Genomic DNA, 25,445 nt, shown 5'->3' on the forward strand with positions numbered 1-25,445 from the left:
TGTCCTTGTTCCTGTAAGCCTCATCTGATGACAGAGGTTTCTTGCCTGATTAACCCTTAACGCCTTGTGATACGGCCTCTCTGTTAACTGCTGAAGGGTTAATACCTGCTTAAACAAAGAGCTGATTAACAGAAACAGTTAACCTGTTATAAGCCCTGCGGCTTGGGTTACACTGGCAGGCGATCAGCCAACCTGTCTGAATGAGCTGTAGAAATTTACTTTGCCTTAAGGTAAAATAGTCCAAACTCAGCGCCGTCACTCAAGGACAAACCGAGCTCATTCAGGCAGTCTGTGGATGTTTTGCTGGGGAGTCACAGGGGATCATAAGCACAAATTATTCATCAGATAAAGAAAAGTAGGTATTAATGGAGGAATACTTTTTATTCATCTGCATATCATTAAAGTTTCAGGACTTTAATAGCTTCATAGTGGAAACTAGGTGTGTTGTACTGCAATAAAATGAAGGAGAAACCACTGTGATGATGATGATTCAACAGGATGCATCGCTGTAGACGTGTAGTGAAGAGGGAGCCTCACAAAGTGCAAGAGACAGACACGGAAGATAAGTTACATCATGCAAATTATATTATTACCAAGCTTCCATAAAAAGTGGAGTTTTGCATTTCATGTGAGGGAATGCTGTTAACACCTCCTGCCCCAGAAACATTTCACCAGGCGTGATATGATTTGGAGCGTCTGTTCTGCTTCGCTCGGATTAAATGAAATTTCAAAGCTAATTTTCTGCACCGGTCACAACGATGTGTGGGAGCGGGAGATTCCTCCGTGTATCGACAGAAATGAGTGAGTAAGCTGGAAAATAGAAACAAAATGAAAACACCAGCTGAGCGTACTCCTTTGTTTTCATGTTGTCTTGTAGCGGGAAAAGAAAGACAACACAGAATGTGTTTCTTCTTTGTCGTGAACGCCTCTCTCTTATGCTTATTTTCCTTGCCATTACATTCAACAGTTTATCCAAAGCTTTGATGAAATGTGTTTTTAATTCAGCAAACCTCATTGCCTTGAATGAAAAAGTGGCAGAGAGGTTTTAACTTATATAACCTCCAGAAAAGCAGGTTCTTCTTCACAGCAGCCCATTTCCTGCATGCTGAAGCTTTATGATCAGGAGTTTCCTGTTTAACTTGCCAGCTTCCTTATTTAAAGGGCCTTTTTTTTTCTAAGGAAGACAAGGCAAGATATTCTTGTACAGCGTTAAATGTAAAAGGAGTGCTGAGAGAGATCAGCAGTACAAGTCAGTAGCTAGGGAACAGTAACATTTAATGCCAGTGGCCCTTCCAGTTTTACCCATCAGCACTTTTAAATCTCTGCAGTGCCAACACCTCCTTCACCACAGAAAGAAGTGCATACACCCACATCAGCATTAACGCAGGAGGAGCGCTCCGCACTCGAAGCCTAGTTTTTACTCTTTGTGGTTGATTTAAACTGATTTGGCTCCTCTCCTCAGCCGTCTCAGTTTTCTTGAGCCAGCGCCCCCCCCCCTCTCCTCTCTGAGTCATTTGTTTGTCTTCCAGCAGGAAGTACACAAAAACAACCAGACGTACTGGATGAACTTCTATTTCCCCCTCATCCACATAAACAAAATGGTATAAATATGATGGACACATTATTTTCACTCGCAAACATAAACATTGTACATTCTTCCACATCCTGTTATCTGTCGGGTGAGCTGTATCTACTTTCTTGTTTAAGCAGAGAGAGAGCTGCCATGTTGTATGCATGTGTCCAGGGCACAAATCTGTCTGTTTACTCATTTTATTTCATTAAATTAGTGACAAATGTCCCTCACAATTCTCCAAAACCCAAGATATGATGTTCCCATTGCTTGCAATTTTCTGTGTCTGTTTAATTTGTTGGTCTGTACATCTTTTTTATTTATTTTATAAATTAAAGCTATGTATCCACGAGATGCAAATGAGCACATGAACAGTGCAGGCGCAGTTTAGGGGAGGTATGAGGACATAACAAGGTCAGGGGTCAGTAAGCAAGATATAAAAGATATAAAGATATGCACTGGTCCACTTTGCTTAGTGGGGAAGGTTACAATCGGCATTCAGTTCACTACACATTCTACTCTCCCGGGTAATTATCGCCTCGGCTCCGATCGGCAATGATGGGAACACAAAACCCATGTCGACACGCTAATCTCCGCCCCCCTTTTGGCCGTCTCCGTCCGAGCAGCGCTCGAACATCGTTCCAAATTTGTCAGCGCCACGTTTGATGAACGTGAAAGAGTAATAGATACAATAAAGACCTAACTGCTGTACATCTTCACTGGCCTCCATGCTGCTTACCAAAGAGTACAATGCAAGTTCTTTGTGCGTACTATTGTTTACTAACCCCGTTTCAAATGCGTTTGTGACGTCAAACAGTGACGCAGCAGAAAAGAGACTGAAAGGAGTATACTTCACTGGCAATGGGAAAAAAGAAAATCTGCATTTATTAGCAGGTCTTCCCGGGTCTGAAAACCCCGCTTCAACGTGGGAAAGTACAAAACCATCCTCCTCTGCGTGCACATTGACAAATACGCAAATACTACTGTCGCTTCCTCTGCTGTGATCTCAGAATTAACAACTATAACCTCGTGTTGTCATGTTTACTGTTCGCATTATGGAAACGGAGTTTTACATGGTCTGACCTTTCCATACAATGCCCTCTACAATAATATGCAAACTTCAAACGGCATGTGTGTGACGCAGACAGGTTTCTACCTAATGCGTGGTTAAATAGTCCACCTCTGGCCCCAACCGTTTCAGCTCTGAATGCGTGTATGGATTTAATGTTTCTTGGACCCAGTAAAGGGACTACAGATGTTGCTCCTCTCCTCCCAAGAGACATGGAGTCCAATCAATCAGCTACGGTGTTACAAAAGGACAAAAGAAGGAGATGATGAGAGGGTCGAACATGAGTGGAAGGAAGTTAGGGGTGAGGAGTTAAACAGATGGTCTTATCTGAGGGAAGGGGCTGATGTATTTCATGTAATCTAATAAACAAAAACATGAATTATAAGAAGCATCAAGCATATAAGCGTGAGTCGTGCAAAGGTCTTTGCTTGTTTCATTAACATCACACATCCACGATTCAGAATAATGCAGACATCAGCAACAAGAAGCACTGAATAAATAAGTTTTATCAGCACGAAAATCAGCAGAGGTCGAATATGGGCCAACGAGCATCAGTCTATTCATAGCCTGCAGAGCAAAAAGATGCTGCAGAGCACCCACTCACACCTACACATGGTGGCTGGCCAGTATCATCACAGAAAACGCGCTTCTTATTATCGCCGACAAGAACATCATGTCATCTATACTACACCACTCTTCATCATCTCCACCTGGTGATATTATCAGGTCCAGTCTCTCCCCACAGCTCTGTCTGGACACTCTTTACATCTTTAACTCTCACACAGGAGCTCTTTTTGAAAATCGTTATCAGCCCAGTTTCTTCAGATTTAACTTGACATCAAATTGTATTTCAGGAGTCTCCATTTACTTTGTGAAACTTCCCCACAGCTGTGGAGATTCCCAGAAGGTAAAAGGATCAAGAAAGGCTGCCATTGTTGTTATTTACAACAGTGATATGATCATGTGCTATTAATATTACGCTTTTCTTTCCCTTAACACGGCTGGCAGCTTTGTTTGTCACTTGCAACATGCAGAGGAGAAATTACAAGAATCACAAGTCTACAACTGTTTCTACAATCTGTGTTATGTCACTTCCCTAACCCCTTAAGAGCTGGGTTGTGAGGGCATTTTCCGCATACCAAGTTAACCATGCAATACATGTTAAGTGTTTATCGACTTTGATCCCTCCTCAAAAGTTTATGGGGCTTAACTCATCATTCTCCGAGCGTTCGTCAAGCCTCATCTACATTGCAATTTGGGTTTAAAGTTGCAGCTGGTACTCATGCTGTCAGTAATTAGCATGTTCTAGGAAATAAGAAGAAAACTTTAGGTTCCGTTTGCAACATCATTACTAATCCATGACTCATGTCTCTACAGGCTGTGCTAACATCAGTGTACAGGTTCTCTCTCACCATCATCTCTCCTTACCGTGCACGGAGTGCCTGCCAGGCAGCATCCACATCAGCGTACAGGTTCTTCTCCGAAGGTTTCCCAGAACTGGCCCCGTAACCCGAGTAGTCGTAGGAGAAGACGTTGCAGTTGATCCGGGAACCCAGGCCGATGTAGAAGCTGCTCATCTGGCCCAAGTCCACAGCGTTTCCGTGGGAGAATAATAAAGTGTAGCGGGCGCTGGGCGAGCAGCGGACGAACATGCAGGCAATGCGGTTCCCTCTGGAAGTGCGTGTCATGAAGCACTCGATGGCGTCCTTCTCACGGGATGAGTACTGCCAGTCTGCACGCTCGGAGAGGTGCAGCGTCCATCGGCTGCCACTCTCGTCACACATGAGGCTGTAGGTGGGCTCGGGGGGCAGGAAGGCCAGCTTGGAGGCAATCTTGCTGGGGCACGGTGGACAGCAGAACAGGCAACATAGCTCGCTTAAGGATAAGTGATTCATCCTAAAATCCCTGTGATGTTTAAAACAGAAAAAAATACATTCATTAGTATAAAACTGCAAACCAAGAATGAGAGAGAGAAAATAACTACCAACCCCTTCAAACAAGAGTGACCCAGGCTCTCTGAAACCACTTAATTTGCTACTCCATCCCCTGCAGATTGATCACAAGGAGAACACCACAAGAGCACATTCATGCCAAACAACTCCTTAATGACGTCCTTCCCATGAATATAAACACTTGTCTTTCTTAAGTGGAAAGGCAGGAGGTTTGTGGAACCGGGGGCTAAAGCAAGGCTGCTGTCCTTTTTTAAACACACCATCTTATTCCCCTCCTGAGGGTGCATGGCTCAGGATGGCTTCAGCCTGGATTTGAAAAAAGACATATCCCTGACCCTGTTTGTCTCCACAACCACTCAGACAGTATTGACTTAAAAGGCTTTCTTGTTTCACTCTGCACCTGGACCCCCACCTTAGGCAACCTTTTAGATATTGCAGGTGCTTTTGAATTGCAGTGGCCTGCACTAGAGAGGGGGGGATTTGTAATTTGACTCCACATAGCTACACATGCCCTTTTGAATAGGCTGAAGTAGATCGATGTCAGGCTATGACAATGTGTTGTGGATTGAATTTCCAATAAAGTCATCAGATGTTAGGAATTCCTCCCAGCTATTACAATAAAATCCTCTACTCACAAATATGAAGTTCAGTTGTTTCAACAAAGGAACACATGACTACGTATTGATGCCTTATGTATACACTGTATTATGTCATGTATTTTTGTTGTACATATTGTTGTGTTTTAATGTTGTCCTCTTATGTGGGACTCTGCTTTTTGGTGCTACATTGACTAGGTCTACTTGTAAAGAAGGTTTTAATCTCAATGCGACTCCATTTAAATAAAGGTTATACTTCAACGCAATTATCTAACAGTCTGTGACAGCTTTTCTTTCCCCTCAGGATAAACCTGCATGTTGCTATTTTTCTTGTCATGGCAGCCTCTGCGAGCTCTGCAGGTCCTGCATAGCAAGGCATCTAACCAGAACAATGCTGTTATTTAAAAGAGTGACTTACTCCTGTGAAACTAAAAGGGGTTACACATTCCCATTTCATGCATACAACTCCAAGCTACAATTGGCAGTAGACCAGTCAGGGGCCATATTAAGAGGCCCGGAAAACTGGTACCCTCCTTGGGAATTTTCCTTGTTTATCATTTTCTCAAATGTGTTTATCTAACATATTATATGTTGTTGTATATTATATAGTTTTACAAGATAATTAGCTAGCCAGCTGTCGAACCTCATAGATAAACTTGTATTAAAGCAGAAAATCACTTGTGGCATCTTAGTGACACACAGGTGACTTCAATTCCACTTAATTGCCTGTGCGCCGCACACATAAACAAATGGCTGTAAAAGAGATTAATTAAAGTGAATACAGGATTCTCTGACAATCATTATGAGCAAGAAGCAGTGAAATACACAGTGGAGGATGTTTGCTTCCCATGTTCTACAAAATAGTCCATAATCTCAGCCATGGAGACAGACTGTAAAATGGTGGTGGAGGCAGAAATGTGTTCAGAGAGATCACAGCGATTCTTGGAGCTTTAATATCCAGAGGTTGGACACAATATATTGCAAAAGTGTAATGGGTTAATTAGCTGGCAACACTAAAAATGCGTCTGTGTCCATTTATAAAACAGAGCAGAAAATGTATTGCAACATTACCTGGATGGTGATTGATGCTTGTTTTGTTTTTCTTTCTGTTTTGAGGTGACAGTATTGGTCAACGTCGCCCAGGTCAGGTGTTATCTCCGCAACAAGCTCACTATTGTATTTCTACTGAACGCCTGGAGATTGACAAGGTTATCCTTGGCCAGATTATCCTCCGTTTAGCTTGTTGTCAGTTTGAGTGTGTATATCCCTCTTGGCACCACAGCTGTGAGTTACTATAAGCTAGCAGCTTCGTCCTCCTGGGTCCAGACAGCCTCTGAAACTGTCGTTTCTCTTCCGCTCCGTTTTCTCAACATATGGTCCTGAATGATAACGAGGTCGATTCATCCAACACGTTCACGTCTATACTGCTCTCCGGCGACATGGGTTAATTCAGTAAATGTCTAAAATTAAGTAAATTCGTGTCACACGTCCGTGTCCGGTATGCCAGACAGTTCACAGCAGTCTCACTTGCTTCGAAACATCACCGCTGTCGTTGTGAAAATCACTCTGCTTGTTATCTCAGTTCGTAAGAAAGCATAGGACGTGATTGACAGCTTTTATGACCAATCGTTAAGCTGTGGATAAAACAAACCCACCAATGGTACAAAGTGTGGGCGGTCCCTGTATACGCCGCAGGGTGCTAAACTTTTTTTTTGATTGAAGTTTGAGACAACCAACCAGTGATTACTATTGCACGGCACAGTCCAATCAGCAGCGATCATGATGTTTCTAACGTTCAGTCGGGTGACGTCATTGGGGTAAAACTATTTTATTAATCGTATTTGACTTTTGTTTTAATTCATTTTGATTTTTCATTATTTATATTTCAACAAAATTCTCACTGTTGGGGTTCATTTGAACGTTTTTGAGAAAAATTTAGTCTTGGTGTGACCTCAACTACGTCACATGAAGTGCTCGTACTTCTTCCGGGTTAGGGCCCTCTTCCTGGCGTGGGTTTTGGATTTTTGTACCTACATAACATGTGTCACTAAAATTTGGTAAATAAGATGAGTTCTCAAAAGGGTAATGTGTCTCGGTCGCGCGGCCAGAAGCATCAAAACAGCGCTGCATTCAGAAACGACAAATACGGAGCGACTGTACAAGTAAAGGTGGGTGAACTTCAAAGTAACATGCTAGCCTATGTGTACGAAACTCAACTAAAGGGTCTTTAAAGTTGTAATTATCGTTTGTATTTTGCCATAGAGTTCAAAACGTATTATACGGAAATACTTACAGCTGCCTTTCCGACCTATTCTTTTCTTAAAGCCATGTTTTATTTTTTTCATTATTATTATTATTTTTATAACAATCCCCTTGCCCCTGATGTGTGTTCTTAATTGTAGAAAGCAAAATCAAAAACCCACGATGGGCTCTGTCAGCACTGTAAGGGTGTTCTTGAATGGAAAGTGAAGTACAACAAATACAAGTCACTAACACAGCCCCGAAAATGGTGAGTACATGTTTAATGACTACACATCTCTCAACTAATGAGTGAAAACAAGGAATTAATTGATGCCAAAGCAATTAGGTAGTAAGCATTTTATTTACTTTTTTTATTATTCGTGAACACTATTTATTTATCAATCAAACACTTGCAAGATACATATACACAATAGCTGTGATCTGCTTCTTTTCCCAATTTGGTATCAACATTTTACATATTTTTGTATACTGTTTGCTTTTTTTTCTAACTACATAATAAAGGTTAAGGCATCACTATAAGCTCCAAGAATCTCTGACACAGGGTGATTTATAATAAAGTTGCCAGCGGAAATTTAAACAACAAAGATTGGATGAATTTATGTATCACATACACACTCAAACCAAGAGGCACTTTAAGTGCAGGGCTGCAACTAAAAGCATGAGACAATTTGCTGGACTCGCTGTCTCAAACCTCTTCTTTATCAGTTGAGTTCTGTAATACAACAGTTAGGCTCACACAGGCTTTGTAACACTTGTATACATTTATTAAAGTGTTGTGTTGTATGTGTTACAATAAAACACAGAGGACTGCTTGTTGTACTTTATTCTATTATGAAAGTTGATTAAATTTCTGTATGCTTGTTTTTTTCTTTCAGTGTCAAATGTTCTCAAAAGACTGTGAAGGATGCGTATCACATCATTTGTAAGCCCTGTTCCCTTCAGCTAGAGATCTGCTGCAAGTGTGGCAAGAAGGAGGATATTGTTATTCCGTAAGTGCTCTTTTATTAATACTGTGTGTGCAGATTCATACATGCACAAGATAAATGACTGAATGAATTCTGACTTTGTGCCAACTATTGAGAACATCTATTCAGGAAAGTCTATGGGTTTGTTGCATTACTGTCAGTGACTCATTATACACGCTGTCACCTGCAGTACATTTTACTGCAAGTCTGCCCTCTTGTGGATAATAAGATGTATCACAACCAATTCTTAGAAATCACTCATTGACAGCATTACAGCTTAATTCCTCGCATCTCCTTTTAATGCCATCCACACAAATTAAGTATTTTTGGATCCATTTATTCCCATATTTCTTCTAATGTATTTCTATTTTGAAATAATGAGATTGAAAACAAGTTCTGAGGGATTTTTCCTTTGCTTTTTTAATAGTGTCAGTAAACATTATAGGAGTTGACATTTTGTTTTCCTCTCACTGTGTAGAGTGAACTCAGGGGACAACAAAGAGGAAGAAGAAGACGACAGTGAACAGAGAAAGGAAGGACGGGGACGAGGGAAGAAGAACACAGATGACTTGGACAGTGATGATGACTATGATGACAATGACTTAAGTGACTTTGGAGATGATGATGAAGGAGAGGATTTCGATAGTGACACCGAACCAAAGAAGACGCAGAACAAGTCTGATGCTCTCCCGGATGTTTCACGTGTAAAGGTTAAAGACTAAGGACATTGTGAGGGTTGTTGGTTTGCCAAGTGGACTTTTTTTTTACTTTACATTTTATACCAGATTTTCTAATCTAACAAAGTATGAGCTTTGAGATGTGGCCATACTCAAATTTACTAATGCAAATAATCTAATTTGGCTGGTTTTATAGTAAACCTAGGAGGCAAGTTAATTACAACTCTACTACAAGTAGAAAGAAATCTAACAAAATTACAGGAATATTTCATTTTGTTCTATATTTTTTTTCAATAAATTTGTAAGTTCTCTACATATAGAATGGCTGTACAATGTAATGTCGAAAACCCATTGGCATACAAGGCCAGTTTGATGTATATTTATGAACGTAACTTCATAAAACCTGTTATCTGAGAACATTCATTTTAAATTCATTGATACAAGCTACCCCTTCATTTCACAATTATTAATCTAATAGAGGCCTTGAGGTATCAGCTGCACTAAAGCAGAAGTAAAAGCTTTGATGTCAGGGACAGATTCTGAAACATTGTCTCTGTCATGCACTCTCAACTCTCAAATGTATTAGACACACCTGGCTATAATTAGTTAAGCTCAACACAACATCCCTGCAATAAATCTAACCTTCATGAAGGTTATAATGTTCGTATAAGAGAAGTGTTGAATCAACTTTATGATTACTGAACATTAGAGCTTGTAGAGTGTGATGCTTTTTACAATGAGAAGTATTATTTCTATTCTATACATTTATGTCACTGAGAGCAGAACAGACACTAGAAACACATCTGAGTGTTGCCCAAATAAAAAAGATATATTATAGTTAGACATTTTAAATTAAAGCTCCTGTGAGGAACTTTCAATTTGTGTTGATTTTGGCGCCCTCTGTGGACAAAGCCATACCTCTTATCTCTTAGCTGATTGCAGATTCTGCAGTTTATCGCTTTGTCTGACACCTACCCCCCCCAGCAGTTTTAGGCATTAAAAATAACTACATAGAAATAATCAGTCTTGTCACTTATGGTCTGCTTTGCTTTTGCAGGTCATATAGAGGCATCAGAATTAATTTCAGTGTGTTTCATAGCCAGCGAAAAACTCCTCACAGGAGCTTTAAATATATAAATATATAAATATGTATATCAGATTTTCTTCAGAATAACTCCTATAGTTTATAAAAATGAATTATTATAATAATTAATCATAATAATACATAAGTTATAATTATAAAGATTATATATTTCCACACAATCTACTAAACATTAAGTATGCTCAACTGAGGCTGATCATATGGTCGCTCCACTAACATGCAAATTCTTAACAGTTTCATTTAAAAAAAAAAAAAAAAAAAATTTAAGTTAAATTGAATATGTCAAAATAATAATCTGTAACCTACCCTTACCCTTAATTGTTTACTAAACATATTTTTTCACCACTGATCAGCTGAGAGGTGTTTTATACCCAGTGCAGGTTCTCATTTCTCCTCATTGCCTCTCTTTAAACTTCCTGTCACTTAATAACCTGCAGTTACTTTGTGAAGAGTCTGTTGTCATTCATCATGAGGGGTTTATAAATTTACAACAATGTGGCAATAATTTCAAACCTTACTTCCTCATTGGGATAAGCGACATCACGACATATGGACGGATTAGTCACTGAGCTCATAGGATGTGTGATTATTCAGGGCATGTTGATTTCTCACATGGCTTTGTTCTGCTTAAACACTCATGGCTTAAAGGTCGACATACTGACCAGCTGTTAATCCTGACTGCAGCATTTTACAACTAATAGGTGTCACAAACCGTCGGGGATACTTCACATAGTCAAAATGAACTATAGTCAACCCTCTGTCTGGACTAATGGAATAATAACACAATGCTGGTAGTTTCAGCTCAAATTATTCACAATAAATCTGTTCATTAGGTAAACCTTCATTAGGGTTAGGTTAATCCTAACCCTAGTCTACGCTCACTGACATACTGTATTCATTTAGGAGTCAGACATTACCTTAAAATAAAGACTATATTAAAAGAGAAATTAGAAGAAAATCATTTTATACTAAACAAATTGAAAAATAATTTATTTGCTTTAAAATGAAGAAATGCTTGAAAATTCAAGGGAATAAAATTTCTGTTGTATTATAGCTACATTTCCTTTTTATTTCCCCATTATACATTAAATTAGTCCGTTGTTTCCACACTGTCCATGCTGTTACTGATTTGTTCTGCCCAGTTAATTTGAGATGTTCACGCTTCATTATAACACAACTACAATACCTGTAAAACCAGGTACACTGTTATTACAAAAATATCTTGCATGGATATTTCTTAATTTTCTCATAAAAACCTCATTAGTGGTAACCACTTTGTTGTAACCTTGTTATTATAATCATGCACACCAAACGTCTGGCTTCTTTAACAGCAGTGAAAACATGGTTGTTATCAGGAACGTCTCAACCTATAGATGGATAAAGTGCGCTCAGGAAGAGGAACAACACAGGACATTAGCTAACATGGATATTTACATGAAGGCTCTATGCTGACCGGCACATGACATATTCTACAGCTGTGTCATTTTAAAACTCAAGTTCACTTTAAAGATGAAGGGTTTATACTATTTTGTATATCCTGTATATATGTATGTTTTACACACAGACCTGTTGCTGTCACTCTTCAAAGACAGGTATGTAATGCCGTGCCATAGGTATTTATCCTATTTCTAGCCCTCCCCCTCTCTCTGCAGCTCACTACCCAAAATGCAGTTGTACGATTTCCAGGAACTAGTGCTGAGGTCAGGGTCAAGGTTAAAAAATAAAATCATTTACTGTAAAAGACAAAAAAATACCCCTCTATAAAAAAACAAAAACGCATGCTCCATTGAAATTGAATCTCTGAACCCAGAAATCTGTTGTACATTAAACTGGACAGAGGTGTGTATCAGGCCTACAACCTCATTAAATTCATATAACTTTGATTTAGAGATGCTGTATTGAACTCTATGTCAGACATAAAGCATTCGATTGTCATATCGACTGAAGTATGATGAATATAACCGATATTAATGATGAGTGACGAAAACAAAGTTGTGTTCAGAGATGACTTAAATAGTCTGGACTAACTGCTGATATTGAGCTGCCGATTGATCTGTTATCCTCATGTCATTAATACCATGACACTAATACAGAAGCAAACGGGGTGTTATGTCGGATATTAATTTATCATGCAAAAAAAAGAAAGAACAAACGCACTCAAAATCTACGGAAGAGGATTAGGGCCACACGTGAAAAATATGTTTGATTTCTGACTCAAAAGAAATGTTCTCTTGTGACCCTAATCCCCTTCCGTAAAAATCAGACATAATTTCACACATTTTTTTGTAGTTTTTTTTTAAAAAATTGGTCTGATTTGTCTTATCTTTTGTGAGCTATCACGTTTCTTGGTGCAGCCTCTACTTGTGACACGTGGGTAATTTAGTCAATTTGATCACTTTAAATCATCAAACGTGCACAATTCAAAACATGCTAAAAATGTGTGCTCATTAACAATCATCGGTAATGTCTTATCAGTTGTAAACCAAACCTTAAACTGGCAACACACAGCGTGGCTCTCTCTCACACACACACACACACACACACACACACCCCCTTTCCTCTTATTGGCTGCAGATATACACAGTCAGGTGGAGCCGTGCGCACTGGTGACCAGAGCTCCCGGAGGATAAAACCCCAGTGCGCTGTGGCTGCTGCAGGTATCTTACTGCTCTACTGTAGCTGGTCTATTGAAGGGATGGCGAACTGTAACAGAACCACCAACGAAATCTCTCACGTCTTCAGAGGGACGTTTGTGCACTCGACCCCGCAAACAGCGCTGCAGATCCTGAAGGATGCGCTCCTCGGAGTGGATACAGAGGGAAAGGTTGGTCACATGCTGAAACTGCTTTTTGTCGGGTTTAGAAGTAGACCTATTAAAAATACTGAACGCGTTATGGTTTGGTCGACAAAACCGCCGTCTTTTAAATCGGCATACGCGTTTTACTATATTGTCTATAATCTGATTAATATATTTCGCTAATTGCAGCTACTCCTAAACTTTGTGCAGAAACGGAAACAGTTTGCAAGACGTCTGCCTTGATGACTTAATTGTCTCAGTGAGCTGTTGCTAAGAAACTTTCACAATTTGCCTCTAAGCTCTGGGACACAAAAACACTGTCGAAGTTTATTCAAGTTCAAAGGCATAAAATGGGACTAAAATTCATAAAACAGTCTTAAAACGACTAAAGCAAAACTAACTCTCCCCTACTCTCCAGGTATGCTGTTGTTATTAATAATACAATATGTGGACATTGTGGAAGTAATAGCCTGGTTATTAAGGAGTTGGTTCAAGCCTAAATGCACCATCAGAGACACAAAAGGGACACAAAAACAGAAGACATTGTTCTTGTTACAGAAGTCATAAAATAATCAAAGGGTTAAATATACTTAAGCTGCTCTTTAGGTTTTATACCTCTCCCAGCTTTATCAAAACACTGTTTTTGTGATCATATTTAGTGTAATAACTATGATCTCTCTGCCGTCAGATCGCTTTCATTGGTGAAGGCTCAGAGGTGGACAAACTGTCTCAGACCTTTGGATTCAATCCGACTGAAATAACACAACTGGCACAACAGTAAGCAGATTATATGAGTAAATTACTAAATCCAAAGAAATTTATAAGACTATTACAGAGTTTTAAAACTGTATGTGTTAACCATTTTAATGTCGACCTGCGCTGCAGTGAGTTCTTCATGCCAGGACTTGTGGACACACACATTCACGCATCCCAGTACAGCTATGCGGGCACTGCCCTTGACATGCCCTTACTGCAGTGGCTCAGTACCTACACCTTTCCTGTTGAATCAGGCTTCAAGGACCTGGAGTTTGCCAACAAAGTCTACACCCAAGTCGTGGTGAGTGTGATAGCATCATGAAATATGTGGCCATCAAAATGTGTACGTGAATCAAAGGTTGTGCCTTGTGAGTAAAAGACAGGAGCACTGGTCACACTGCAAGTATAGTAGGTTTAATGTGTTTATGGTGCTATTGATGGCATTTAAAATTGTAAAGTGGAGTTTGAAAACACTACAGAACATATGTTAATGTTAATCCTGTAATATGAACCCTGTGCTTTACAGAGACGAACCCTGAGAAACGGAACAACCACGGCATGTTACCACGCTACCATACACACAGATGCTTCTCTCCTGTTGGGCCAGATTGCAAGTAAGATGTCCTACACTTGAAACACACACACAAACACACGCATTTTAGCCTAAATCTTATTTATTTTTTTAAGCATTCGTCCTCTTTAGTGTTAGAAACTTGTGTGTTCTCGGTATAGCCCCTAAACTGCACAATATCCACCTGTCTTTAATCATCACATTGGAGCAGTAGAAGACCTGTGGTTGGTTATGAGTCATATGTCAATTGCAGAAAAAAATAATTAAATTTAGGACAAATCTGGTCATGTAAGTCTGTTAAAAAAAGCCAATTTATATTCTTAGTGATGTGCTGCAGAGAAAGAGGGATGTGAAGTCAGCTGTTTTTAGTGGGGCATTGACTGTGTGTGATAATGGCTCCATGTGCCTTGTTTTACTGTATTGAAGACCTTTAACCATCTAATTAAACCATATAATTGAAATGTAAACCTTGAATTGCAGTCAAACCAAAAGTGCTCCAGTCAGCTGATGTGTTTTTATACACGTTTATACATGTTGTAAAGGCATAACTGTTTCCCTTGTCGTGAAGACACTTATTTATTTCACCTGTGCCTTTTCCTTATCATCCCAGCGTGTTGTTATGCAATACTGAACACACATGCCCATATACACATAAAAGTGTAATGATTCAACCACACTGAAGTGAGCTCTGGCTTTACGCAGTCATTTTGAGCAATCAGGGTTGTTGAACTCTTACCTTTGTCCTGTTCAAAGCACTTAGTTTCACTTCAACTTAAGCTCCTGTCTGTGCATAGGCATGTTTGAGAGCATCCAACACATATAATATACATGTTTCAAAATCAAATGTGGTATATTCTCACAGGGAAGAATCTTTATGGTTTCAAGTTCAAGCTCCCAGTGAAATCTGATATGAGCACATTTTCTACCTGATCTTTGGTCACAGCAGCACACAGCTCTCTCACGGTGTTTGAGTGACAGATGAAGCAGAAGCTTTTTACTAAATGGCTGGGTGTAATGTCACAGCCCGGCTCAGGGGAACGACAAGAAGGAGAGGACCACACATTACTTTAAACCAAAGATTTATTTAACCAAAGATAACTCGAACACTACCAAAGTTAAACATGTTTATCAGTAATGTCCATTGTGTTGAATGAATGTAAATGTTGAGAAACCAAGGAAACTAAATAAGAACAGTCTAACCCAAACGACAAACCATATGCCCAGGAAGAGAGAGCCAGACTGGCTTAATCCAGCAGCTTATATAGGTGAGGAGCAGCAGACACAGGTGCAATGATTAGCAGATTGCCCTTCCTGGTTCTCTCCTGACAAAAGAAAAGACAGCCCCACACAGGAAGCCCAGAGTGCTGTCACACATAGGAACAACTTTCCACCTTAGTTTCTGAAAAACAAGCAAAAAATACAGTTATATCATGATCCACAAGTTAACATTCAAAATTTCCCAAGTACTTTCAATGGTCCCAAAAATGTAAGTATTCTTTTCTCAACTTAGAGTAACTTTAACAACGTACTATAACCCAAACAAACAACCCCAAGAAATAGGCTTACCACCCTCTGTTACATTATTCCCTTTTTGGACAGTTTACAAGGCTCTTGATCTATTCAAGCATTCTGATAAGACAAAAACAGAAAAGGGTATTAAAACAGAAGATTTAAGGCAGAAAGGCACGAGATAGGGCATCAGCAACAAAGCTCGCGTTGCCTTTGATGTGATGTATTTCCAACTGATAATGCTGCAAAAACAAGGCCCACCGCATCACCCGCTGGTTTGGGTTTCGTAGTGATTGCAGAAATGTCAAGGGATTGTGATCCGTATAAACAACAACATACATGAGTCAACATACACATCAAAATGTTGGAGGGCCAACTTCAACTTTATTTATTTGTCCCCAAGGGGCAATTTGTTTTGCAGCAAAACAAAAACAACAATACATAACAACACATACCCGAGTACGATGATACGAGAGGTCCACCACACCGGGAGATGCAACCGCAATCAACAAAAGAGATTAAAAAATACAATAAATATATGTGAAGGATAAAATACATACAGTGCTAAAAGGACCATATGCCTATTACAGAAGTTAAAACTGTGGCCACAGTAATAATTATTATCCCACTGGGATAATTATGCTGTTTTTCCAGCTCCTTGGCACCCTCTGCTGATTAATTGACATCTTGAAGATCAAGTCAAACTGGTAAGACTAAGCTGAGAGGGTTCTCCTAAACGAGGAGCAGCAAGGACTGGTGCAAAACACAACAACGTCTTAACCTTATCAAATGCGTTCTGACACTCAGGAGACCAAATGAACTTCACCTCAGCCTTAAGCAGGTTTGTCAGTGGAGCAACAACAGAGGAAGAGGTAGCACAAAAACTGCGATAATAACCAGCCATGCCAAGGAAGTGCATCAATCCTTTTTTGGAAGAGGGGTTTGGATAAGTTTTAACGGCTTCAACCTTTGCATCTACGGGCCGCACCTCACCTTGCCCCACAACTTTTCCCAGATATGCAACGGTGGCTCTAGCAAACTCACATTTTGCTAAATTGATGGTTAAACATGCCCAAACAAGCCTCTCAAACAGCGCTTTTATCCTGCTGAGGTGCTCTTCCCATGTGTCACTATATGACCACATCATCTAATAAACTACACAACCCTGTAACCCAGAAACAACCTTGTTCAGGAGTCTCTGGAACGTTCCAGGTGCATTCTGCAACCCAAATGACATAACAGTGTAACTGTACAAACCAGATGGAGTTATGAATGAGCAAATCTCTTGTTCCTTTTTAGAAAGGGGAACTTGCCAATACCCCTTTAAGAGGTCAAACTTACTCACATATTTTGCCACCCTGACTCTACACAATCCTCCATTCTAGGAAGTGGATCAGAGTCTGGTTTGGTAACTGCATTAAGCTTGCAGAAATCTGCGCATGGCCTGTAAGACTCATCTGACTTTTTAACCAGCAAACAGGGTGAGGCCCAAGCAGAGGAAGATGGCTTGGCCAATCCATTACGGAGCGTATATGAAACCTCAGATTCTAATATTTCTCGTTTTTCAGGCGACAACTGATAAAAATGTTGTTTAATAGAGCGGGGTCTCACCAATACCAATATCATGCTCAATCAGGCAAGTGCGAGATGGAGTATCAGAAAACAGGGATGGATAGCTTTCAATAATGTAAATCAACTGCTCACGTTGAGACTCGCCCAAATTACCTAACACTACATGCATATTACTCAAAGATTTATTTAACCAAAGATAACTCGAACACTACCAAAGTTAAACATGTTTATCAGTAATGTCCAGTGTGTTGAATGAATGTAAATGTTGAGAAACCAAGGAAACTAAATTAGAACAGTCTAACCCAAACAACAAACCAAATGCCCAGGAAGAGAGAGCCAGACTGGCTTAATCCAGCAGCTTATATAGGTGAGGAGCAGCAGACACAGGTGCAATGATTAGCAGATTGCCCTTCCTGGTTCTCTCCTGACAAAAGAAAAGACAGCCCCACACAGGAAGCCCAGAGTGCTGTCACACATAGGAACAACTTTCCACCTTAGTTTCTGAAAAGCATGCAAAAAATACAGTTATATCATGATCCACAAGTTAACATTCAAAATTTCCCAAGTACTTTCAATGGTCCCAAAAATGTAAGTATTCTTTTCTCAACTTAGAGTAACTTTAACAACGTACTATAACCCAAACAAACAACCTCAAGAAATAGGCTTACCACCCTCTGTTACATTATTCCCTTTTTGGACAGTTTACAAGGCTCTTGATCTATTCAAGCATTCTGATAAGACAAAAACAGAACAGGGTATTAAAACAGAAGATTTAAGGCAGAAAGGCACGAGATAGGGCATCAGCAACAAAGCTCGCGTTGCCTTTGATGTGATGTATTTCCAACTGATAATGCTGCAAAAACAAGGCCCACCGCATCAACCGCTGGTTTGGGTTTCGTAGTGATTGCAGAAATGTCAAGGGATTGTGATCCGTATAAACAACAACATACATGAGTCAACATACACATCAAAATGTTGGAGGGCCAACTTCAACTTTATTTATTTGTCCCAAAGGGGCAATTTGTTTTGCAGCAAAACAAAAACAACAATACATAACAACACATACCCGAGTACGATGATACGAGAGGTCCACCACACCGGGAGATGCAACCGCAATCAACAAAAGAGAAAAATAAATACAATAAATATATGTGAAGGATAAAATACATACAGTGCTAAAAGGACCATATGCCTATTACAGAAGTTAAAACTGTGGCCACAGTAATAATTATTATCCCACTGGGATAATTATGCTGTTTTTCCAGCTCCTTGGCACCCTCTGCTGATTAATTGACATCTTGAAGATCAAGTCAAACTGGTAAGACTAAGCTGAGAGGGTTCTCCTAAACGAGGAGCGGCAAGGACTGGTGCAAAACACAACAACGTCTTAACCTTATCAAATGCGTTCTGACACTCAGGAGACCAAATGAACTTCACCTCAGCCTTAAGCAGGTTTGTCAGAGGAGCAACAACAGAGGAAGAGGTAGCACAAAAACTGCGATAATAACCAGCCATGCCAAGGAAGTGCATCAATCCTTTTTTGGAAGAGGGGTTTGGATAAGTTTTAACGGCTTCAACCTTTGCATCTACGGGCCGCACCTCACCTTGCCCCATAACTTTTCCCAGATATGTAATGGTGGCTCTAGCAAACTCAAATTTAGCTAAATTGATGGTTAAACATGCCCAAACAAGCCTCTCAAACAGCGCTTTTATCCTGCTGAGGTGCTCTTCCCATGTGTCACTATATGACCACATCATATAATAAACTACACAACCCTGTAACCCAGAAACAACCTTGTTCAGGAGTCTCTGGAACGTTCCAGGTGCATTCAGCAACCCAAATGACATAGCAGTGTAACTGTACAAACCAGATGGAGTTATGAATGAGCAAATCTCTTGTTCCTTTTTAGAAAGGGGAACTTGCCAATACCCCTTTAAGAGGTCAAACTTACTCACATATTTTGCTGCCCTGACTTGATCTACCCAATCCTCCATTCTAGGAAGTGGATCAGAGTCTGGTTTGGTAACTGCATTAAGCTTGCAGAAATCTGCGCATGGCCTGTAAGACTCATCTGACTTTTTAACCAGCAAACAGGGTGAAGCCCAAGCAGAGGAAGATGGCTTGGCCAATCCATTACGGAGCGTATATGAAACCTCAGATTCTAATATTTCTCGTTTTTCAGGCAACAACTGATAAAAATGTTGTTTAATAGAGCGGGGTCTCACCAATACCAATATCATGCTCAATCAGGCAAGTGCGAGATGGAGTATCGGAAAACAGGGATGGATAGCTTTCAATAATGTAAATCAACTGCTCACGTTGAGACTCGCCCAAATTACCTAACACTACATGCATATTACTCAAAGAGTACATTACAACTTCCTCCTCCTCCAAAGCTGCCTCTCCCAGCCACGGATTCCAGTCAACACCAGCAAGAAGTATAGGGTTACCACTTGGCTCAGTTGTATCAGAGACACGAACAACTTGACGCAAGACAGTGCAAGGACCAAAAACTTTGCTTGAAAAGGCGATTCAACAGAGGGTATTAGAAGGCGAACTAATGAAACAAAAAACAGAGCAGTTTAAACTTGACCTGATAAAAGAGGGTAAAATGTCAGGTAATGAGTTGATCGACCAGTCTGCAGTTGTTGCACCCTCTGCTGCTCGATTTGACATTGCTGGTAATGTGAAGTTGCTACCTAAATTTAATGATAAAGATCCAGATACATTTTTTTAGTATGTTTGAAAGGTTGGCAGATTCTAGAAACTGGCCTGCTCAATGGAAAAGCCCAAGACGCATACGCAGCTTTATCAAATGAAGATTGTAAAGATTATGCTCAGGTTAAAGCAGCAGTTCTAAAGGCCTATGAGTTGGTTCCAGAGGCTTACAGGCAACGCTTTAGAAACTGGAGAAAGTCTGACAAGCACACACATGGAAATCGAAACTTGGTTTTGCAGTTTGGGCGGTGGTGCTCTGCATCCAGGAACTAGGCAATCTGATTTAACCAACTATATTGCAACATACATTAATGAACGCAAAGCAAAAACTCCAAATGAACCCATAAACGTATTTTTGGTGATCAGAAACAGAGGGACGTTAGTCTAAAGGATACGGTTGACAGGTTTAAGTCAGGTTTGAATCCAGTCTGCTCCAGGCAACATCCGTATTTGAAAAAGATGTTTGCAATTACTGTCAACAAAAAGGAAACTGGAAAAAGCAATGTCCTTCTTTGAAGATAAAGCGAGAATTCAATGTGTCACAAGTTAAGCCTTCTGTGTTGACTGTGCCAATTGCCTGTATACAAAGTGGAATTGGCGTCTCCTTTTCAGATGCAAACCAAAACCTTGGGTGCAGCAGAGATAGAGGAGGGTTATGCACCATTCATTTCTGAGGGGTTTGCATCTTTAGTTGACAGTGATGAGAAAATTGCTGTTAAAATACTGTGAGACTTTTTCTCCACTGACAGACACAGGGAGTTGTGTTCCTGTGAGGGGAATGGGTTTGACAATTTTTGTTCCTGTGCATCAGATGTTTTTGTATTCTAATTTAGTACAGGGCGATGTGGAAGTAGGGGTGCGTCCAGAATTGCCTGTTGAGGGAGTTGATGTCATCTTAGGCAATGACGTAGCTGGTGCACTGGTAACAGCACTAAGACCTGATCACCGGGGACATATACGTGTTGTTTAACCTTGTCAAGGAGATTGACTTGAAGGCATGTTGATTAAACTTAACATCTTTGTATTTTCATGCTCAAAATGTGCCTTATAAATAATGTGGTTTGAGCTCAAAGCCAGCAGACTTAATGGGTTATAGTCTTCTAACAAAAAGTGAGATATAAATATTTGTGCAGTTTGCTCTTTAACCTGAAACAGAAACTGTGTGAAATAAACATGTGAAAGAATGTTTTCACATTTCCTTCTACTCACTCATCCTTTATTTTTCTTGCAGACGACTTTGGACAACGTGCCTTGGTTGGGAAAGTGTGCATGGACCGGAACAATTCTGTGAAACTTTACAAAGAAACCAGTCAGGAGTCTCAAGAGGAAACCTGTCGGTGCGTATCGATTGTGTTGATGAAAGGCCTTTATGCATGAAGCTGAGTTCCCGTAAAACTTAATTGGACTTCATTCAACAGTATAAATCTGGGGTTTTACTCGAGGAAGAACAAACGGATTACTGAATAATCTTCGGTCTGGAAAAATTCCCTGAACACTTCATTGATTCAATGTGTGACTGGGAGGTTGACATAGCACTCAATACTTGGTCACACTGACCTTGGTACCAATGGCAGTTTAACCCCAGTGTTGGTGTTATATCCGTATTACTGTTGGGTTACCTGTTCAGAATAACCGTTCTGTTGGGTGTTTTTGTGGACATTGGTATTTGGTGGAGTTAAATGTTACAGTGGTGCTTCATTGACTTGGGTTGAGACCATTTTTAACCTGGTGATTTCAGTTTGCTTTGACTTTTAAATGTCCTTTTACTTTCTGATCCTATTGAAACTATAAACATGCACATTACAGAGCATGTGCACCTGATTCTGAGGTTATCAACTCCAATTTCTGTTGATACAACTATAGAAATATCAATTTTATACAGCAACATTGAAAGTCACAATCATCTGCAGAGTCAGGAGCATTTTCAAATGTTTAAAAGAGGCTGACTCAAATGAAATACAACCATTGTTTTCTTCCTTCAAGGTTCATTGCAGAGCTCTTGAACAAAAAGGTAAGACACTATAATAAACAGAAAACTTTCAACATAAAATCAAAGTTAGTCTGTGTTCTGTCATGACATCTTCTGTATCTCTGTTTTCTTCCTGTAGTACCCTCGGGTGAAGCCAGTAGTGACTCCGCGCTTCGCTCCATCCTGCACAGGAACCTTACTGGGACAGCTGGGAGCGATCGCTAAGAATAACAACTTGCACATTCAGGTGAGCTCGCTGTGACAACCAAACCAGGCTACGTCCACAGGGGGCTGTTGACATAGAGACCATTTATGGACTGGTGGGGTTTATAAACAATGAAGCAAATGCAGATTTTCAAAAGTCGAATGCTGTCTGGCTGGAATGATACATTTTTGACGTTAGTTATCCTTTAATTGTTCGACTCAGGTTCAGTCTAAATGCTGTTGTCAATATTTTGCCGACATTCCCTAAAGGCAACAATTTCTCTGACATGCAGGTATGTGTGTTTATTTCCAGAGTCACATCAGTGAAAACGTGGAGGAGGTGAAACTTGTAAAGGAGCTGTTTCCTGAGTCAGAGTCTTACACAGACGTCTACCACAAACACAACCTGCTTACTGACAAGGTGAGGCAGGAACACTCACATCTGTCAATCAATAAAAAACATGATGAAACGCCTTGATAATATTGTTTGTTGTGTTATTATTCACAGACAGTGATGGCCCATGGCTGCTACCTCACTGATGAGGAGTTGACTCTGTTCAGAGAGACAGGCGCCTCTTTGTCTCACTGTCCCAACTCCAACATTTCGTAAGTCTCACATAGTTTCTTAAGACTTTTTGTGACTGATGCAGTCCCATGAAGATTTGCACTAAACAAGTTTTAGAATAAATAGGCCTCCTCTGAAGGACATTTCTACAGGCTGTTTCTGTGCAAAGCTAACCAAACCTCACTTTGTATTGGGGATATTATTTAACTTGAACTCTAACTTCAACTACAATGAGAAAGTTGCAAATCATTTGATCGGGAATCTGCAATATTTGCTTGTTCTTCCTGTCGGTCACAGACATACAAGTCACTTGAAGCCTTTTCTCTGTGGTTGAGTCGTCCTTTTTCTTTTCATACATCATCTTTTTATGCCCGCCTTGCGTGATATGCACTGAGGATTTGCAGAGGATTTCCTCTTTTCTATGTCTTATTGTCCAAATCCGTTTAGGTTGAAATTGGTCTTTAAGTTGGGAACAATAATGCAAAATAAGATTCATCAATAATTCCCCTGAAAGTGCTTAACTATTGTTTCGAAAGTATAAGATGCGTTAACCGGAGGTTGGCAGGTTCAAGTCCCGGTGCGGACCAAGCATGGAGTTGGGGCTGGTAGCTGGAGATGTGCCAGTTCCTTTCCTGGGCACTGTCAAGGTGTCCTTGAGCAAGGCACCGAATCCCCCAACTGCTCGGGGCACATATCCATGTGTAGCCCCTCTCTCTTTCACACTCTCTTCTTCCATCTGCAGGTTGTGCAGTGGAGTTTTAGACGTCCGAAACGTCCTGAAACACAAAGTGAAGATAGGGCTGGGAACAGGTGGGAGCACATTTCACTTCTAAGCATTTGTTTCAACACAGTTTGTTACTACATAAAGAAGGGTACACTTGTGACTTGGAAACTTAGAGAAACTTGAGTAGAGCCTGCTGCTGCACTTCTATGACATTGTTTTTATAGTAATCTGACTTTGCAGCAGTCAGTCTGCAGAGAGATTCGGCAGGCAGGGCAGCTGACTGTCAGCTGATCACTTTTTTGGGGACTTTGCTGCTTTAAAGTCCAACAGAAAGATTTTTATTTCAGGACTTAGTCTGAAAATGTTAATCAGATATTCAGATTTTCCATACCAACAATACATGTTTGTTTGATGTCTGAGTATGCATGCTGTATTAATTTCTGCTTTCAGACGTGGCGGGGGGCTACTCGGCCTCCATGCTGGATGCTGTGAGGAGAGCTCTGGACTCGTCCAAAGTGTTGACAATCCAGGACCCAGAATACAACACGCTCACCTTTGAGGAGGTGTTCAGACTGGCCACACTGGGAGGCAGCCAAGGTATTACCCTCACCCCCCAGCTTTCAGTGTGTAAAAGTTACAATTCAAACATCAAGTGTCTCCTTGTTCGTCCTAATCTCTACCAGCAGTCAGTTTTCAGGCTGAAGTGTCCTGGCCTACTTAAAGATTCTCTGTATGAGAGCGCTGCTGCAGAAATGCCTGATTCACCACACAAGAAGCTGTGGGAAGATATTTTTAGTGGTGACTGATTGCGATTTTACACGAGCAAAGTGGGAACACAACAGCTTCTTTTATGATGTGTGTTTTCATGCAGCCTTGTCCATGGACGACCAGACAGGGAACTTTGAAGTGGGCAAAGACTTTGACGCCCTGAGGGTGAATGTAGCTGCTCCTGGTGGACCCATTGACCTGATCCAGTGTGATGGACCAAAGGTTTGTAGTGCTGCACACAAGTTAATGCAAACATACAAATCTGATTTCAGTGTTATTTTATTTATTTTTACTTTAATTGCAGATTCTTTTGGAAAAGTTCTTGAATTTGGGTGAGTGTTACTTTATTTGTCCAAACTTTCAGACTGTGCCACACATGTCCTTCATATGTGTTTACTTCCTTTTTGCAGGTGATGACCGAAACATAGTGGAGGTGTTTGTTGCCGGGAGGAAGGTGGTGCCATTCTCGGATAAGACTAAAGAGTAAACACTTTGGTTCTCTTCACATGTTCACCTACAGCCTAAAACCTGCCTGGACAATTGTCTCAGAGAGGATTTCAACAAGTAAAAACCCATCAGAGATTCAACATGTGCAGCAGGAGAAAGATCTGCTGGAAATGACCCATTGCTGCGTGAATTATGCTGCTACACACGTCCCCGTTCATGCCAAGACAAAAGAGAAGGAAATGAAATTATTATCACAAACATATTGCTGTTAGATCCAGAAGGAAGCGCTGTGAATGGTTTCAGTGAGGGTCATGCAAAACTGTCTTCATCTGTGTTCAAATTCCGTGTGCCGTGCTTTCCGGCTGATTACGGGATTTCACACAGGAAATAAGGGACTTATCAAGTGCTGCGAACCTTTTATTGTGTCTGTTAGTTATTACAGATTGTTAGCTTGATGCTCATTTTGAATTTCAAAAACATTCTTTCATCAGGATCTGCCAGATAAGAACTTTCAGTGTCCCCTTTGTAAGTTTGTTTTCTCTTCTTAAATTTCTCTCTAAACGAAAAAGTATAAAAGTACTGGTAACCTCTGAGGTGCAATTACTGCAACATATTTTCTATTGCACGCTGATATCACATCGTGTTGCCTTC

At 40.3% G+C, this 25,445-nt stretch overlaps 3 protein-coding genes across 3 annotated transcripts in view; 2 read left to right on the top strand and 1 right to left on the bottom strand.

Annotated features, from left to right (window-relative positions):
• abhd17b (abhydrolase domain containing 17B, depalmitoylase) overlaps positions 1-6,335 on the bottom strand; it is a 15,484-nt gene extending 9,149 nt beyond the window's left edge. Inside the window, exons 1-2 of the mRNA XM_069682836.1 lie at positions 6,259-6,335; positions 4,068-4,544 (exon numbers count right to left, since the gene is read on the bottom strand). Of these exons, the coding sequence (XP_069538937.1) occupies positions 4,068-4,534 (467 nt within the window). The 5' untranslated portion in view covers positions 4,535-4,544; positions 6,259-6,335. The remainder of the gene's footprint in view (positions 1-4,067; positions 4,545-6,258) is intronic.
• Positions 6,336-7,187: 852 nt separating this feature from the next.
• cunh9orf85 (chromosome unknown C9orf85 homolog) lies at positions 7,188-9,508 on the top strand. Its single transcript, XM_069683512.1, has 4 exons — positions 7,188-7,355; positions 7,590-7,696; positions 8,325-8,438; positions 8,893-9,508. The coding sequence occupies exons 1-4, from the start codon at positions 7,254-7,256 to the stop codon at positions 9,134-9,136; spliced, it is 567 nt and encodes a 188-aa protein (XP_069539613.1). The 5' UTR covers positions 7,188-7,253; the 3' UTR covers positions 9,137-9,508.
• A 3,380-nt stretch (positions 9,509-12,888) lies between these two features.
• Positions 12,889-24,834, top strand: gda (guanine deaminase). Its single transcript, XM_069682713.1, has 14 exons — positions 12,889-13,017; positions 13,679-13,767; positions 13,876-14,047; positions 14,273-14,360; positions 21,349-21,454; positions 22,101-22,128; positions 22,226-22,333; positions 22,604-22,711; positions 22,799-22,896; positions 23,598-23,665; positions 24,030-24,176; positions 24,451-24,569; positions 24,652-24,679; positions 24,758-24,834. The coding sequence occupies exons 1-14, from the start codon at positions 12,889-12,891 to the stop codon at positions 24,832-24,834; spliced, it is 1,365 nt and encodes a 454-aa protein (XP_069538814.1).
• The last annotated feature ends 611 nt before the right edge of the window (positions 24,835-25,445 follow it).

Source organism: Semicossyphus pulcher, unplaced genomic scaffold (assembly GCF_022749685.1).
Source record: "Semicossyphus pulcher isolate SPU_LCO1_2020_fin unplaced genomic scaffold, fSemPul1.0.p SCAF_6, whole genome shotgun sequence".
In the NCBI taxonomy this organism is placed as follows: domain Eukaryota; kingdom Metazoa; phylum Chordata; class Actinopteri; order Labriformes; family Labridae; genus Semicossyphus; species Semicossyphus pulcher.